This window comes from Eurypyga helias, unplaced genomic scaffold (genome assembly GCF_000690775.1).
Source record: "Eurypyga helias isolate BGI_N326 unplaced genomic scaffold, ASM69077v1 scaffold9808, whole genome shotgun sequence".
In the NCBI taxonomy this organism is placed as follows: Eukaryota; Metazoa; Chordata; class Aves; order Eurypygiformes; family Eurypygidae; genus Eurypyga; species Eurypyga helias.
Genome location: NW_010267591.1, coordinates 79,309 through 95,503, shown reverse-complemented (window position 1 = coordinate 95,503; position 16,195 = coordinate 79,309). Strand labels below are relative to the sequence as shown.

Here is a 16,195-nt window from a genome sequence, read left to right as displayed (position 1 = left end):
ATGAGCTTGTTGCGGGAGATCCTCCACTGAGGCTTCAGCATCTCTAATAAGGTGGCCAGCGTTTCACTGTCCTCTGCGCCTGCCTCTGCTTTATTAACTGCACCACAGCAATATTAAGCTGGAGCACTGGGCCAGCGTGATCAGAAGGAGGAAGGAGGCTGAGGAGGGGGTGGGGGGAAGAAGATACCAGGCTGGCATAGGAGAAGAGCATGCACGAAGCAGGAGAACAAGGGCAGCAGTGGGTGATTGAAGTGGAGTGCTGAACTGATGCATGCAGCTCTGCACAGATCTGCTTCTGGCAATCAGGGAGGCAAAGGGTGTTTAGAGAGGGGGAGGCAGAGCCAGACCTTGGCCTTAATGTCCCTGTCTGCTGGACCCATGCTAGGGACTGTGCACAGAGCAAGCAGCTGGCAGGAGCTGTGCCCTTGCACTCCCTTGCACTAATTTCATGCCCTTCAAACTGTGCTGGCAGCACACCTGGCCCTTTCTCCTGGTGACAGCAGCTAGCCCAGGGGAGACACTGCTTTTCACCCAGAAGAGCCAGACTTTCCAAAGACATCCCAGGCCAGTTCTGTCGGGATGCCAGGACTGTAGGGACTGTAGTAAGGATGTACAGAGGGCAGCCTTGGTGGCAGCCAGTTGCTGTGTCTGTCCAAGTTGCAGGGTGAATAGAGACAGGACACAGGATGAGAGAAGAGTTGGTTCTGACGTATTTAGTGGAGGGAGGAAAGCCTTGCAAAACTTTTCCCCTATGGTCCAAGAAGAGGTATGTGCTGGGCCCCAGCTGTGCCTTTCCCATTACCTAGAGACCCAGGTCTCTCCTGGGAAGCAGGACATCTGTGACCCATGGGAGGAATATGTGCCTTTCTTAATTTCTCTTTCACAGCCAGAGCTGGGTGGCAGGCAGGTATTTATTTGGTTAAACACACATGCCCCTGGGACAGACTCAAGTGGGGGATCTAGAGCTTTGCAGTCCAGACTGGAGGCTGATTTCTCAGTTTGTCCTGGATTAGATGATGTGAGAGAGTAAGTGATTTGCCATTGCTCCCAGAGGCTTTAGATACCCAAATTCCATGTAGCTCCCAGCTGAGGTGGAATTTGCACTGTCTGAATCTCACCCTCAGGCTTCACTCTGACTCTCCATTTTGTTTCTCTTCTAAAGGTTATGTCTAGACGAGGGAAATGGCTCCTGACCTCCTGTTTACTGGCTGCCTTCCCAGCACCCTGGCTCATGGCAGCCTGCAGGGACGAGCTGCCACCAGCCCCCTCAGTCAGGTTCCACTCCCCAAAAAGCCCCATGCCAGGACCTGTACCACTCCAGCCTCCTGCTTCTGGCTTGTGACCGCTCCTCTCCTCCCAGATAACTGGGGATGTGGTGCTAATGATCCCAGAGGAGACTGCTGCCGCTGGGAGCCAGCTCCATTCTTGCTTGGCAGGGCGGTGCTGCGTAGGGCAGGCAGATGGGAGGGCTGAGTGGTAGGCATGCCAGTTGGATCAGCACCCAGCTTGTGTGCATGCAAATGGGGCGTTGTTGTATGGATGGATCCTGGCAGCATCCCGGTGACAAGCTCATGCTAGGTTCCCAGAGGCACTGCCCTGGTCCTGTCTGCTGGGACTGCTGACAGGTGCCTTGCGGGAACGCACCGGGCTGGGGAAGGCATCAGAGCAGTTCCGGGCCCTCTAACTCATCTTGCCTAGGGGAGGAGGAGGAGAAGGGTGCAGAAATCAGTTCCTGAAGCAACTTGCACCCTGACCTGTTTAGGTACGAGAGTCTCTTTTAGGTACAATCTGTAAGGCAGGTACAAAGTTGTTGTTCACTGTGGGAACCACAGGCAGCCGTGGGTTCCCAGGTACCAATCCCTGTACTGTGGGTGCCAACGCAGTGCTATGGCAGGATCTGGTCCAGCCCTGCTGCTTCGCTTGGGACCACTGTCCAAACTGTGGGCAGATCAACTCAGGTGAGGAGATGGGTTGTTGGGTCTTGGCCATGTTGGAAATTAAGAGGGCTCTGGCTCAGGAAGCTCTCCAGTGGCAGACATTGCTTCCAAGTTTGAACTTACGGTTATGTATGTTAGGGCTGGAGGCAGGCAGAGGCGGGATTGTATGTGTGTGTCTTTACCAAGCACCACATCTGCATTGCTCCCCTGCCTTGCCTTGCTGATGCCATGCCCTCACTCCATCTTCTTGCGTCTCACTCTCCACACTGACAGATTTGCTGTAAACCTTCCTCCCTGCATCCCTGTCCCAGTAATCCTGTAACCTCAGAGTTAATGACGAATGCTGAGCCTACCTAGCAGGAGAACTGCATTTGCCATGAAACCTGACAGCCTAGAGGATATACCAGAGGCAGGGGAAGGCTTAGTGTCTGGGACAGTGAACACTGGGCCATGGAAAGCCCTGCCAAAAGTCTTTTTACTAGGACCAGCATCTCTTTTACCAGGACCATAACATCTCTTGCCACAGGGATCCCGACACTCCACAGCAACGGGCAGGAAATTGTATCTTCAAAACACAGTCGTCGTCCTTGTCCTTCCCCTGCCAAGCAACCATGACTGTGACAGGGAAGTTTCCCTGGAATGTAGTTCATCATTTTTTGGTGATTCCGACATTTCATTGGTTTCTTGAAATGCCCCTGCTGTCTGGGCAAACCGAATGTCCAGCTGGTATGGTTCAGCTAGCACAGTTCAGCTCCTTCCTCCATGGGCATCAGAGAAAGAGGGAGCTTATGGCTGACTCCAGACGACCACTGACTTGACCTAGACTCCTTGCTGTGGTCTGTGGAGTGAGCATGGGCTAGGATTCAAGGGTGGATCCTGTGGAAGGGTGCTCAGGAAGCGTGGCAGTAGACAGGTCCCAGTGAGACATGAAATGAAATGCCACTGGGCCCAGGCAGCAAATGAAGGAACTGTGCAGCACTGAAGGGTACTTTGGCAAAATACCATGCTGTGTGTGTGCACCGGACCTTGGTGCGCTAACGGAGGTGAGTTGGATTCACTCCTGCCCTCTTGGACACATTGGTTCCAACAGAGTTGCTCCAGGACCCATAGTTCAAGTTGTCCCCCAGTCAGGAGGAACTTAAGGCTTTCCTCCAGGGAGAGCTCAGGCTCCAGATCACTGTTCTGTACCAGGGGTGGGAATTTGCAAACCAGTTCTGCATGAAGATCTCATTGGTAAACCAGGTGTACTTGTCTGTATAAGAAGAGGAGGAATAGAGTGTAGGTGGTGGATAGGATCCCTCGGGTTTCCAGTTTCAGGATTTTCCTAACACCATGGTTTCTTTTTCTATGCAGCTGGCTCAGAGAAACACCGTCCAAACCTTCATTCCCGTGCAGAAAATGGAGAAAGGCCTGTTGCTGGAGCACATCTTGCCCAACCTGAAAGTGCCTCAGAGCTATGAAGTTCGCTTGACACCTATCACCAGCTTTGGGGCTGGAGACATGGCTGCCCGCATCATCCGGTACATGGAACGTAGGTGTCTCCTCCTCGGTCCTGGCTACGAGAGCAGGTCCGAGCCTCAGGCCTAGGGACATGGACATGCGTAGATGTTGTCTTCTGTGACCCTTGGGTGGATCTTAATGCTCTACGGAGTTCTGGTGGCACGGTGCTATGACATTTCACCATCTTTTGGCTGTTTCATCAATGCAGAGCACTCGGTAGAGACCTCTGAGGCCAGCCTCTGCTCATCCTTCACTCAGCAGCTCTGACTGGTGCTCTCTGCTCTGTGGGCAGGAGAGCCCCAAAACCCCAGTCTCCTGTCCGGCCCTGTTGCAGCTTCCCACAGTACAGTGGCCTATTGTAGATGGCAGCCTCTGGACACTGTGTATTAACCACATGCCCATGAGAGTCAGAGGGTTTCAGGAGACTTCAGTTCTTTCCAGAGCTGAATGCACACTTCTTTCCTTAACTAGTCACTAGTAAACCTGTAGCTCTGTCCAATATGCTGAAACCCAGATCAGCACTGGAAGAGGTTGCCCAGAGAAGCTGTGGATGCCCCATCCCTGGAAGTGTTCAAGGCCAGGCTGGATGAGGCTTTGAGCAACCTGGTCTAGTGGAAGGTGTCACTGCCCATGGCAGGGGGGTTGGAACTAGATGGTCTTTAAGGTCCCTTCCAACCCAAACCAGTCTGTGATTCTATGATCATCCCATTGATATATATTGACCATGCTTCTCTTTCCAGCATCCCAACAGCTCACAACTCCCCATTCCCACAGTCCTATAATTTCTTTACTCCCCTCAGGAGTTTTGACCCTGTATTCCAGCAGAAAGTATGTATCCCCATTTCTCCTATGTTTGCATGATTTCACACAAGCCTCTTGTTCAGTGGAGTGATGTGTCCGATTTCCCCAGCCTACCTGTTATTTCAAACTTCAGCAATGTCTCCAAATGTTTTGATGTTTTGATACCAAGCTTTGGTATCTAAGTGGGTGCTATCCCAGTGGGTGCTCCAGACAGAAACTGCTTGGGTTGCCAGAAGGGCTCCCTTGTGCAGTCCTGGTATCACCCCTTAGGTGGGGTATTCTTAAGCCTTGTTGCTGCTTGGATCAGTGTCAGCATCTTGTTCCGTCACCAAGGCAGACACTGAGCACTGCTGTTTCACAGGGATGCTGCTAGGAGATTTGTGCATCTGTGACCTTTCTTGATGTGTTTGTTTATCACTTTGATAGTGATTTGCAATTTGAGGGAATACTAGCTGTTCTGACTTGTTTTTCTGTTTCCTCTTCCAGCAATCAACTATCCCAACCCAACAGGTAAGCAACAAGACCTTTGTATTTATGTTTTGTATATATAATGTGTGTCAGTCAAGTGCTCCAGCAGATCAGGCAAGTCAAACAGCTGGAATACACAGCTGTCTTTGCCAAATCTTTTTCCCCAACAGAGGATGAAATTGCATACACTAATGCTGCCAGAAAGTAATGCCATTTGTTGTACTTTGAGTTATTGCCAGGAGATGTACACCAGAGATATGTCTCCAACTCAAACCTGATATCTCTGTGGCTGGATAGGCTCTGATCTTGAACCCACCCTCCCCCTAACATCAGCAATCTGCATCCAGTAAGCACGTTATTAAATGTTCCCTAAAATATCTATGTTTAAAAAATGTATATCCTGTATCTTCTTCTGACCAGGAAAGATACCACCTGACATTTCTGCAGGCTGGTATGGAGCAGTCTCCATCTCAAATCTGGTTCTTCTTGCAAACTCCTTAAGCACACTCCCTTTCTCCTTCCCTTCCAGTGTCATCACTGTTTACTTGCTTATTTACCTTCTGGTCAGTCCTACCAAGGTGCAGACCCCTCTTTATTGAGCACCCAGAGTTCCCATTGATTTTGAGAGCAGAATACACCATGTCTCAGAACAACGGTCTTTGGCAAGAATGTGATGGTGCCCACCAAGAAAAAAGAGCATTTCTAACGTGCTGTAAGTGGTGGTGGAGGGGTCTTTGGGGGATGAAGCAAAGTCCCTTTGCTTTGATTGTTGGATATAAGCCCAGGAAAAGATCCTGGGCAGAGATGGGTAGACTACTTGCTGGTGGTCCATGGGGTGCAGGTGATTCCATGTAGCTGTTTCTTTTTCCGTTTTCAGCTGCTGAGTCAGCATTCAGTCTTTTTATATATTACTCTGTGTATCTGTAGGCAAGTGCTACTGCTGCAGTGCAGGGTAGCAGTGGGAAGGAGAAGGCAACGGCAGCCAGGAATCAGGGAATGGGGTTATCTTGTTAAGTCAGCCATGAGGTGTCCACTCTTGCAAGTTCACATTCTGAGGATGGTTTGGTGAACCATACTCCGCCTGAGAGCAGAAGCTTCTTATAGATTCAGAGGGATTTCGTGGCTCTAATTCCTGATTCCCTTTACTTTGCTTTTCCCCACTTTCTGATCCTCTTTAAACATTCTCCATAGATGACTCTCTGGGAAACACTGAGCATGTTGCGAGAGACCCATTCCAGAACCTGTCCCTTAGTACTCACTGGAGGAGGCAAACATCCCAGTCCACAGGAAGAAACGACAGAATCTGTTTTTTTGCCACTTGACACTACACTACATAAATGCCTGGTAAAGCCAGACCAACTTTGGTCCTAATTATGTCAGTCTCTTGTGGTTTTTGTAAACTGAACCTTCAGACTGCTCGCTTGGGGTTGCTTTGGCAGCTTGAGACCGAACGACTGCGTGAAATTTGCCTGTAGTGGAGGGTAACTCAGCCACACTTGTATTTTCATGCAGTAAACACCATACTTAGGGATTCTTCTTGAGACAAGTATCCCAGCCTGTGGTGGATACTGGGACATCTGGGCCAGGCATCAGGGTCTTGCCCGTGAGTTCACGCCTTGAGATTGACTGCCTAAGGTTGTACCCACCGCACTTGCTTTCAGAGAAGCCCCTTCCTTTCAGACCTGCTGCCAGTGAAATATGAGTCAGAAGGGTCCTAGCTCTGTCTCTGAGCCACAGTTCAGTTCCCAGACTCTCATCCCAGTAACGTGGAAACCCCTGCTACTGCCTATTGTTTTCCCACTTTCCCTGCTACCACCACCCCCAGGGAAAAGGGTTGGAATGGGATTGTAAAGCTATCCTCACGCTAGGCTGCCCAGCCACGTTCTGGGAGCAAACATTGAGAGCTCTCAAGTGAAAGGCAAAGATTAGATGATTAATGCCTCTGGCAGCCTGATCCAAGGGCATGCACAATGGTGATTAATTTACAAACTCTGAGAGTCACTTAATACAATTATTTCTTCATGCATTTTCTCTCTCAGCCTAATAAGATGTTAATGACATTGGGGCAGGCATGCATGTGGCATGGTTATAGAGCCAGGTACTGGGGCTATAAAGCAAAAGCAAAGTAGAAGCAGAGGAAGTGAACAAGAGACATTGAGGATTTCAAATATTTAGAGATTAGCAGTAAGACTGACCATAACTCTTAAAAATCAGTTAATCTGGCTCAAAAATACAGAATTCATCTTTAAAAAACTGTCTTAGAATTATCTTAATTCTGAAGTATTGCCCTAAAGATCTCTTAGAATAACTGTCCATCTTCATGGCATGACTAAATTCCAGTGCTGGGGAATCTGCTCTGTCCTTCTTGCCCCTCCCCTGCAATTCCATTTGGACATATAGCCTTCCCTTTCTAACCCAAAACCTGCAGTGCTGCACCACAAGTTATTCCAGCTCATCAGCAGTGAATGGTTTGGTTTCCTTGGTTCTGGCAGATGTAGCCTTGCAGCCTTGGAGATAAGGGCATTAAGAAGCATATGGGATTGCTCCCTTTTTTTTTTTTTTTTTCTCTTAACCAATATGTCTTGCCCTTCCAGAGCAGCAACACTATTTCCCATGTATCTGCAGTCTGTCTGTGTGTGCTGCTAAAAAGTTTTGGGATCACAGACAAGTACGGTGGGTGGGGATCAGTACCCGATGCTGGTGGTTGTAGATTACCCTGTCTTGTTGCTTACTGTTTAGTGCTTGTATGTCCTGTCTCTGATAACGCCTCATAGTCCAGAGGAATACGAGCTTGTTGCCCCAGTATGAACATGTGGGAATGAGATGTGAGCCTGGTGTTTAGAGCTGATTCCTCAAATCTGTGCCCATTTCTCAGGAATGTGTGTAACGCAAAGGTTAAAAAAAGATGACTGCCACCAATTCCTTGTATCGTGATGGCAAATAGGATTGTCTGGGCTTTGTTATCCCTTTGTTGCAGATGGAGATATTAAAGCAGATGGCAATCCAGGATGACCCAGACAGTTACAGTATTGCAAAGCTTTCTTCCATTACTGGTTATAAATGCTTTAGAAACTTACCATGGAAAAGGCTGCTAAATGCTGTTTCTTAGATCCCAACATACTTTGAGGTCACAATACAGTTTTCATTGTCTTCATCTTCTAGATGGGGAAACTGATCTCCAGAGAGAAAGTGATAGTCTGTGGGTCATGCAGCAGGTCTGCAACAGAACTGAGGCTCGGAGCAGGGTCCCTTATGCTTCAAGCCAGTTTCAGTCATCAGACCCCAGCTAAATGAGGAAGGCAATTTTTATTCAAGTGTGCTCCATCTGCTATTCACCCATAGTCTGCAGCTAGAATAGGATGATTATATTTTGCATTCATCTGGCAGCCAGAATTTCACGACCAGGGATAGCTTTCCCCTAAGGACTTGAAATGAAAACCTCCACTGTGTTTCTCAAGAAGGCAAAGCAACAAGAAATGCTAAGAGCCACGACAGAGGGTCTCTCCCCTGGGAATGAAGGGAGGTGTCTGTAACCGGGAGCAAACATCTCTGCGCTCTGAGCTGCTGTCACTGCAAAGCCTGCCAAGGAAATCTGTTTGGTGAAGACTGCGCTAACTCCAGGCTTTGAGGAGCCAGCTCCCCTGCCACCTCGACCTCGCCTCTAACAATCCAGAGAACAACTTCTGTGTTCAATATTTAAATCCACCGTTTAATTTTTAAACAGGAAGCTTCTTTTGCGCCGCAGTGCTGAGCCAGGATCCCTGACAGATGGTGTGAGTCTGCAAGAAGGGTTGCTTCGCACAGCCGAGGTCAACAGTTAGATCACCGCTGTGGCTGCCGAGACACAGCAGGTTATTTAAAGGTTTTCTTTTCCACTGGATCTGCCAGGTTTCTCCTGGTGAGCCTTGCTTATAACTATCCAGAGGTGACGTGCTGGTGGTGTCCCAAACCACACCAAACTTCTCCTAGTTATTCTGGGCACCTCTACTTCTAAGCTCGAAGAAATGCCAGAGCTTTGCCTTCCCGTGGCTTGTTTTAAACCAAAGGACCAGGAGTCAGAGCACTTGGGTTCTGTTTCCAGTTTTGGCACTGCCTGCTGTGACCTTAAACGTGTCTCTATACTTCTGTGCATCTGTTTCCCCACGTGTAATGCAGGAGATATGTAGACAGAGGCATTGCTACCTCATAGAGCTGTTAAAAAGCCTTGTTCATTAGTTGTTGCAAAGTGCCCCGAGATCCCAGGCTAAGCAGCGACAACATGCTGTAGTTATACACTCCTGCACAGCAAATGGTGTTGCACAGAACCCTGATCATGTTGTTGTGTCTGTGGTGCATAGGACCCTTCTCTATTTTATGCTCTGGGCTAGAAGTGTTGCCTTCTGGAAGTAGCTGCACCTGAGCAAGAGGAAAGGATGGACTCAGGGCCCTGTTTTTCATTAAAAGAGCTCTCTTCAAGCTTTTGAGTCTTAGTCTCTGAGCAGTCTCATCCCATGGGTATGTGGGGCTTCTTACAAATGAGACACAGTAGTCCATCAGCTGGCACAACCAAGCCTTGGCGCTAAGCTGGGAATACTGTCCTCAGTCCTTAAGTCTTGCACAGTTCTCTCTGATCTCCAACTGAGCTTGGGATTTCTCCTTCATCTACCTCTCCTTTGGTTTCTGTGCCTCGTCCTTTGTGGGTTTGCTCCCTCTCAATCAGATGCTTGGCTCGCCTCTGTGTTACAGCCTTCAGCTCTGCTTTCCACCTGAGATTCCCTGTTAAGGGAATTTTGTGCTGGACAAAGATGTCACCTTTCTCCTCTGAAGGTCCACGTGCACAGCAGGGTCAGTGGTGCAAACCATCCCAGTCCCCTTGATTGTAAAAGGACAGTCACGCTGGATCCTGCTGTGTAGGATAATGCCATTGTAAGAGAAAACTTGTGTGTTCTAACTGCAGCTGGCAACCTCTGAGCTGGAGCCATTAAATGCTTGTCTTTAGTCCAATGGTGAGAAGCCAGGGGTTTTTAGACCAAGACGGTGATATCAAAAACCTTGTGGGCTCCACCCCCTCCTCTGAGGACCAGTGGGTGTCTGGTTCAGCCCTTCTCTCAACCACGAGGGCTGGGGAATAGCCCTTAGAAGCTGCCTTCTCAGCCTGTTTCCCCTCCATCTCCTTGTGCTGGGGATGAAATATTCCTCCCCTATCCCACGTAGTTGCCCTGCCTCAGACCCTGCAGGCTTCTGCCCCATCATCCGCTCCCCACTCCTCTCTCCTTCAGCTCCAGCTGCCGGGTGGCCCCTTGTGCTCAGCACTGAGGAGCATTGGCTAATTTGGATTAGGATGCTAATTAGAAATGAGCGGATTGAACGGAAAGCACTTAGCCAGGGTTAATCAGCAGTTAAGTGGCCAGCCCAGCCGAGCTCCCGATGGCTATGCTCAGCTCGCTACAGAAAACCCAGCTGCCCTGGTCCATGAACCAAGCCCTTGGCTTGCAGCACAGTGTCCAACCTGCGGTGCCGAAAACTTTTTTTGCCGGCCACAGCAGGAGGCTGCCTCTTCTTTTCTCACTGCTTCGGTGGGATGGTGGAGAGGGACAGGCAAGAAGGGGGATCCCTTTCCCTGCCACAGAGGTGTGCAGGCTTTTGACGTCTGGATGACGTTTGTTTACATTTTCAAATGGGAAAGGATGGGGAGGGCCTTAGCTGCAGGGTAGGAAGCGGGAGGTGCAGCATCTCAGAGTCAAGATGCTGTTACTTTCACAAGTAGTCTCTCCTCTCTGGTACAAGATGGCAGATTTCGGTGTGCATGGTAAGTGTGCGAAGCCTCTGCCATCACAGTGTACCACGTATGGAGCTTTTGGCCCTGGCACTGCAGAAAGCTGCCCTTGCTCATCTCATCCTTGGCAGCCAGCCCATAGGTTGCTTAATCCTGCTCTGCCCTACACATCCTGACAGAGTCACCCATGCTAAGACAAAGAGTCTCCTGCCGAGGAACCAGAGAAAACCACCACTGAAGATACAGGAATTCAGGTGCCCAAGTAGGCATTTGGCCTTCTCTTCATGTGGGCATGATAACAGTGTTGGGGGTAAACCCCAAAAAGTTGAGTCTTGCACCATCGTGCCGTGGATGAGGTTTCTGGCACTTCCCAACCCCTTAGCGACAGCCATGCTTTCCTTTCTGTAGGTGTTCTTTCATGGCTTTTAAGTGCTTTATCTTTCAGTTTCATAGCACACCTCTTTGCACTTACATAAAGGTAGAAGATAGAGATATCTGTGCTTACCATGTCTGCGCCACTCACAAGGTCTGAGATCCCACCCTCAGCCCATTCTCCAGCTCTGGTTTCTGCCCAGAGAGTTTTCAGAACACAAAACCATTTTCATTTTGGGTCTTGGACCTGTTTTCTCTTTCTCTTCCACGTATTTCCTCCATTGCTCTCCTACTGTGTCAGCAGTGTAAAGCTGGTTCTTGGCCTTTGTTTTTGTGGCTCAGGAACTACATTTTTACCACAAAGGTTACTGTTTTCAACCTGGTCAAGTCCAATTCATTCCAGTCTCTGCAGGTCCATATTGGGTTATGTCTATGCACAAGACTTTTCACCTGTCTCACAATATTGCTGTAAGGTGTGACTGTATTGTGGTAGTAATAAAATCGAGCCCTGTGGCACATGTGGTTGATCCTACATAAAAATCTTTTACCTACATGACTTATTTTGTTAGGGGAAACAGCATAAGCTGCAATATCAAACGTGTCTTTTAGCTGGTGTAAATTGGATGTATTCTAGCTAAATGACACATTTGTAGCACTGAGCTGACCTCTTCTCCACAGATGATTTTTTTCACATATACTATAGTTTAGTTTAATATATAGCCCAAAGGGGGGTCATCTGCTGGCACTTCTTCCTGTCTCCTGGGGAAATTTTTCTACCATCAAGTTGTTCTGGTTTAAAAGCCCTTGCGACCTGTTTGCCTTCAGTGCTTTTTTTACCTTCCTCTACGTTTGCTCCCTCAGACCTCCCAGCAGAATCTCTCTTTCTCTTTAGACCTAATAGCCTTCTTCCATTTCGTCAGACCGTCACATCCATCAACCTGGGCTAACCCTTCCATAATCATACGAATCACGGATATGTTCCTTTTCAGCCTCCTCCTGAGGTCAGGGGCTGCCCATCTGTCCCTGGCTTGACACAGACCCTCAGTGGTGATGTAGTGGTGCTGTGGGACTTGCTGCAAGCACCCAGGCAGCCTTGGGGAGAGGTTTTGAAAAGTGACAGCTGACCGGCCCCTTCCCTTCCCCGCAGATAACACCTGCCGCTTTGAGGACGAGAAGATCTGCGGCTTCATGCAGGACAAGATGGACAACTTCGACTGGACCCGGCAGAATGCCTTGACCCAGAACCCCAAGCGCACCGTCAACACGGGGCCCCCCATGGACATCAGCGGTACGCCAGAGGGTAGGCACACGTTTGGGTTCATTTTGGCTGGGCTGTGGAGGCAGGATGCATGCTGTCACTTGTCAGGAGTCCTATGGCTCTGGGAGCTGGTGGAGTGCTGATCTACTTTCCACACAACACACTTCTGCACACGGGGTGCAGGGAGCAGGCAGCTAATTTGCATGTTACTGATTAGCATTAAACACACAATTAAAATGCCCACAACTTGGTTTAAGGGAATAGTGTGAGCATTAGTTCTTGTTACCAGCTAATTGTCTGCTGCTTAATGCTCTTGTCCCATTTGATGCTTGTTTTGAAGTCAAATAAAGATAAACAAATAGAAGAACATCTCTAACACCTAGAAATGGCCCTGATGGTTTTAGCCAGCTGTTCCTCAAAGAAGGTCTTAGGGAGACAAACAGGTCTCCTTAGTACCAAGCAGGAACATGAGAGACCAGGCAGGAGCTGCCAGCAGGGTGGCAGCAAGCGGCTCACCTCTAGCTGGAGGAGACTGGTGGTGTGTATTGCTCACGCTAGCTGTGCACGGAGTACTTGTTCCCATTTTAGCTGGGTATTACTTTCCCTTTTTTCTAATGAGGAAGGTGAATTTGTATGCAAGCACAAATCTTTGAACCCAGAAAAAATGGGGAACATCCAACAACCAGCTAAGGAAATGGCTTTTCCCATTAGCGTTCAGTACACCAGCCTGATCGAGTATTGAAAATGATGCCAACAAATCTGTTTCTCCATGGTTTCATAACAACTACTATGGTATTGTTCTCTTTAGATAACAATATTGTTTAGACTAGATATACTGAATCCTCTCTCCCTCTGCTTGAGACAGAGAAATTAGGCTGGAATGGCTTCTCCCTCCTTTTTCTGTTTTTCTCCTTACACAGTGCAGTCAGCTCTGGGGCCCCTCACGCTGCAGGAGAAAGGCTCGGTTTGCACCCAGACAGATGTGCGTGTTCTCAGGGACTCAGCTGCTGCATGCGCTCACAGCGCATCTGCTCATGCCCATCTCTCCTGCACCCCCCTAAGTGCTGGAGAGGCAGGGGAGGCACTCCAGGCACACTGCAGGTGTCTCTGGACAGGGTCACGGTGGGTGCAGAGCAGATGGGAAGAGCAAGGCCATGTCTCTCAGAGGAGGAGTGGTCTCCCAGCCTCCGGCATCCCATCTTTTTCAGGAAGGGAGACCCAGGGCACACTGCCTTTCTCCACCTTTCCCTCTCGTTCTGTAGGTTATTACATGTTCATTGAGGCATCCCGGCCCCGGGTGACAGGGGACAAAGCCCGTCTCATCAGCCCCCTCTACAACATTACTGCCAAGTACTACTGTGTCTCCTTCTACTACCACATGTACGGGAAGCATATCGGTGAGTACTCCTGGGGAAGGGTAACCCCAGCCTAGTCTGGGCTGTCAGGGAAGACCTCCGGCTTCTTGCTCTTCCAGCTGTGTCTGCAGCCAGCGATTTAGGAGGGTGGGAGTCCTACCCTGGTGCTCAAAGCACCAAGGTGGGCTGCTGCTTTCAGATACTTGACCCTTACCCACACCCCAGCAGTGTCAGGGTTGTGAGGCTGTTGCAGCCCATCCTCGGGGCAGTATCTTGCAGTCAGTCATCACCCCTTTCCCCCTGGCTCACTCCTTCTCTAGCATAAGGCTCCCTACCCTCCACGAAAAAGAGCATTGTACCCATGTGTACCCATTTTCCCCCCTCATGGCCACAGCCACCTTGCTCCAGGCAGTGGCACACCAGTCTATCCATCAGGGAGGAGTAAGAGGTGGAAGGGCTTTGTGGGACTGGAGGGCTGTGTGGTGGCCACAGCTATTTTGGGGTGGGCAGGATGTATATTCCTTCAGCTGTGCCAAGGGGCTGTCTGACTCCCTCCTCTCTAACCATAAGCCTATGAGTGCAGCGAGCACCCCAGAAGCGTCTGGCACACTAATGAGTTTCCATATCCAGTCAAGGAGCAATTGCTAATTCGTCACCTCTTGATTATAATTTCATTAATTTGAATAATAGATGCACTCTTCCCACAGCACACTGGGTTATTAATCACCTGCTGGACTGGAGCCTGACTGAAAAATCAGGGCCCAGGCAGGAGTGTGTCCGCCCTTCAATAAACGGGGTTAATTAACAGCTCTCTGCTCAGCACCATTGATGTCATTGGGAGGGAACATGCTCCTAAGCCTGGCCACCACGCCTCCGCACGTGTGTGTCACAGCAAAGAGGTTAAGCTGCAAAATCTGGGATCTCATTTGCTCAGTGGGGATGAGGCTGAAACCCTGACCCCCTGGGTGCTGGGGGGTAAGGGCTGGTCTGCAGTTCACTGAGCAAGTCTCCGTCTCTGTTTTCACCCTGAGGGCTCATATTTGCTGTCCGGCTGGGTCAGAGGTGTTTGCATGCACCTGTATTCCCCTGTAGGCAGGCTGGTCTGTGCCCTCTTCATGCTGGCAGCGGCAGGTTGCGCAGGTAGAGCACTGTCAGTGTTGGTTCACACCAGGCTTTCCTGGACCTGCTGGTCTTGCTGACCTGGCAGAGTCCAGCTGTTAATGCCGGCTGGCAAACTCCCTTGTTCCCTGCAGTTGCCTGTTGTGGTCAGTCTTAGCTTGCTGCCTAACTCCTACACGTCTTCTCCTGGAGGCTTTGAAAGGGATCATTCGTTATGATTGCAGTAAAGGGTGGCCCAGACTGGTGGGAGACTGGCAAGGAATGAAAATGTAGAGGGAGGATGCATCTCTTGCTTTGTTCCCCTTAGGAATACAGCTATGTGTCCTATTTCCAAGTTCATTTCACGTCAGCTTTTGCTTGCTTGTGGAAAAGAGCTGTTTTACAGCTCTCGTGTGGTGGTCTATCTGGAGATGGGGTGGACTGGACATGCCAGGGTTACACTCTATTACAGGTTTTTGGCTTTTAGCGTTTTAACTCTTTATTCATTTGCTACACCCTCAAATTGCCCAGAGCAAAGGACACAGTGATTCCCAAGACCTAAGAAAGCCGCTGAGTGCCATTTTCTATTCCTCGGCTTCAGGCACCTTTTATATCTGTCATTTTTTCCCTTCCCTTTTTGCACCTCATTTTTCCCTTGGTGCACAAAGGGGCTGATAAGTTTGTGTGAGGTAGATAGACTTTTAAATGCCATATGATGATTTCCAGGGTGGGTGCTGCTGAGCTGAGAGTGAATAAATTATTTTAAAATTAGACTGACTAGATAGAGTCAGAGAATGAAAGAGAAAGAAATGAGAAAGAAATTCTCTTGGCCTGTGGAATGTGCGGCTTGGTCTAGTGAACCCACAATATATCTGTCTGCAAATTGAAATTCAGTACCTTGTATCTTCCCCTTACTCTGGAGTTTCTTTCAGGGCCAGTCATGATATTCTATAATCATTTTGGCTCCTCTTCTACATATTGGAGCACTGGGGTGAAACTGAGACCTCTCCAGGAAAAATCAGAATGCCTAGTAATCCTAAAAATTGTCTGGTTTTCATCATTCCCATTATGCTACTTGGTAACTCTTATGCTACTTGGTCTTATTCCTTCCTTCCACGTTGGCAGCACTCTGGCATAGCTGTCCTCATCCCTGCACACGCATGAACAAACCTATGTTTGGGACACACTCTGTTTCACCAGCAGGTCTGGTGGCTCGATCTACATTTCTAATGCACGTTGGTTACTCCCTGGCTGGTTCTGTTTGTACAGAGGTTGTGAAACCCTGCCAGAAAGCTTTGGCTTGTTCAGATGGTGCCAGGCTCAATGCCCTTGGCGGCTGAAGTCCTCTTGGAGTCCCCTGGGGAAGTGGCAGCCTGCCTGAGGGCAGAGCATGTTTCTGCAGATCTTCTGCTTTAGCCCTGGACTGGAAAAGAGTGCCCACTCTCAGATACAGGGCTCCTCCTTAGGACTTCTACCACATGAGGAGACAGACCCTGGCCTCCTACCTGTATCACATCTGTGACATTATGAAGGTAAAGATGGGGTGGCTACAACCCTGGGCCATGTCTTGCTTCCCATATAGCCAGCCACCCCTGATGCCTGAAGACACGTCAAACCCCTGGCTCACCTAGTGCCAGCCCAGTCCTACCAT

The 16,195-nt window shown here is 49.3% G+C and overlaps 1 protein-coding gene across 1 annotated transcript in view; it reads left to right on the top strand.

The window, feature by feature from the left end:
• MDGA1 (MAM domain containing glycosylphosphatidylinositol anchor 1) overlaps positions 1-16,195 on the top strand; it is a gene marked incomplete at its 5' end in the record, with an annotated part of 95,106 nt that overhangs the window by 62,194 nt on the left and 16,717 nt on the right. The window contains 4 exons of the mRNA XM_010157477.1: positions 3,291-3,468; positions 4,725-4,748; positions 11,981-12,133; positions 13,354-13,488. Coding sequence (XP_010155779.1) covers positions 3,291-3,468; positions 4,725-4,748; positions 11,981-12,133; positions 13,354-13,488 — 490 coding nt within the window. The remainder of the gene's footprint in view (positions 1-3,290; positions 3,469-4,724; positions 4,749-11,980; positions 12,134-13,353; positions 13,489-16,195) is intronic.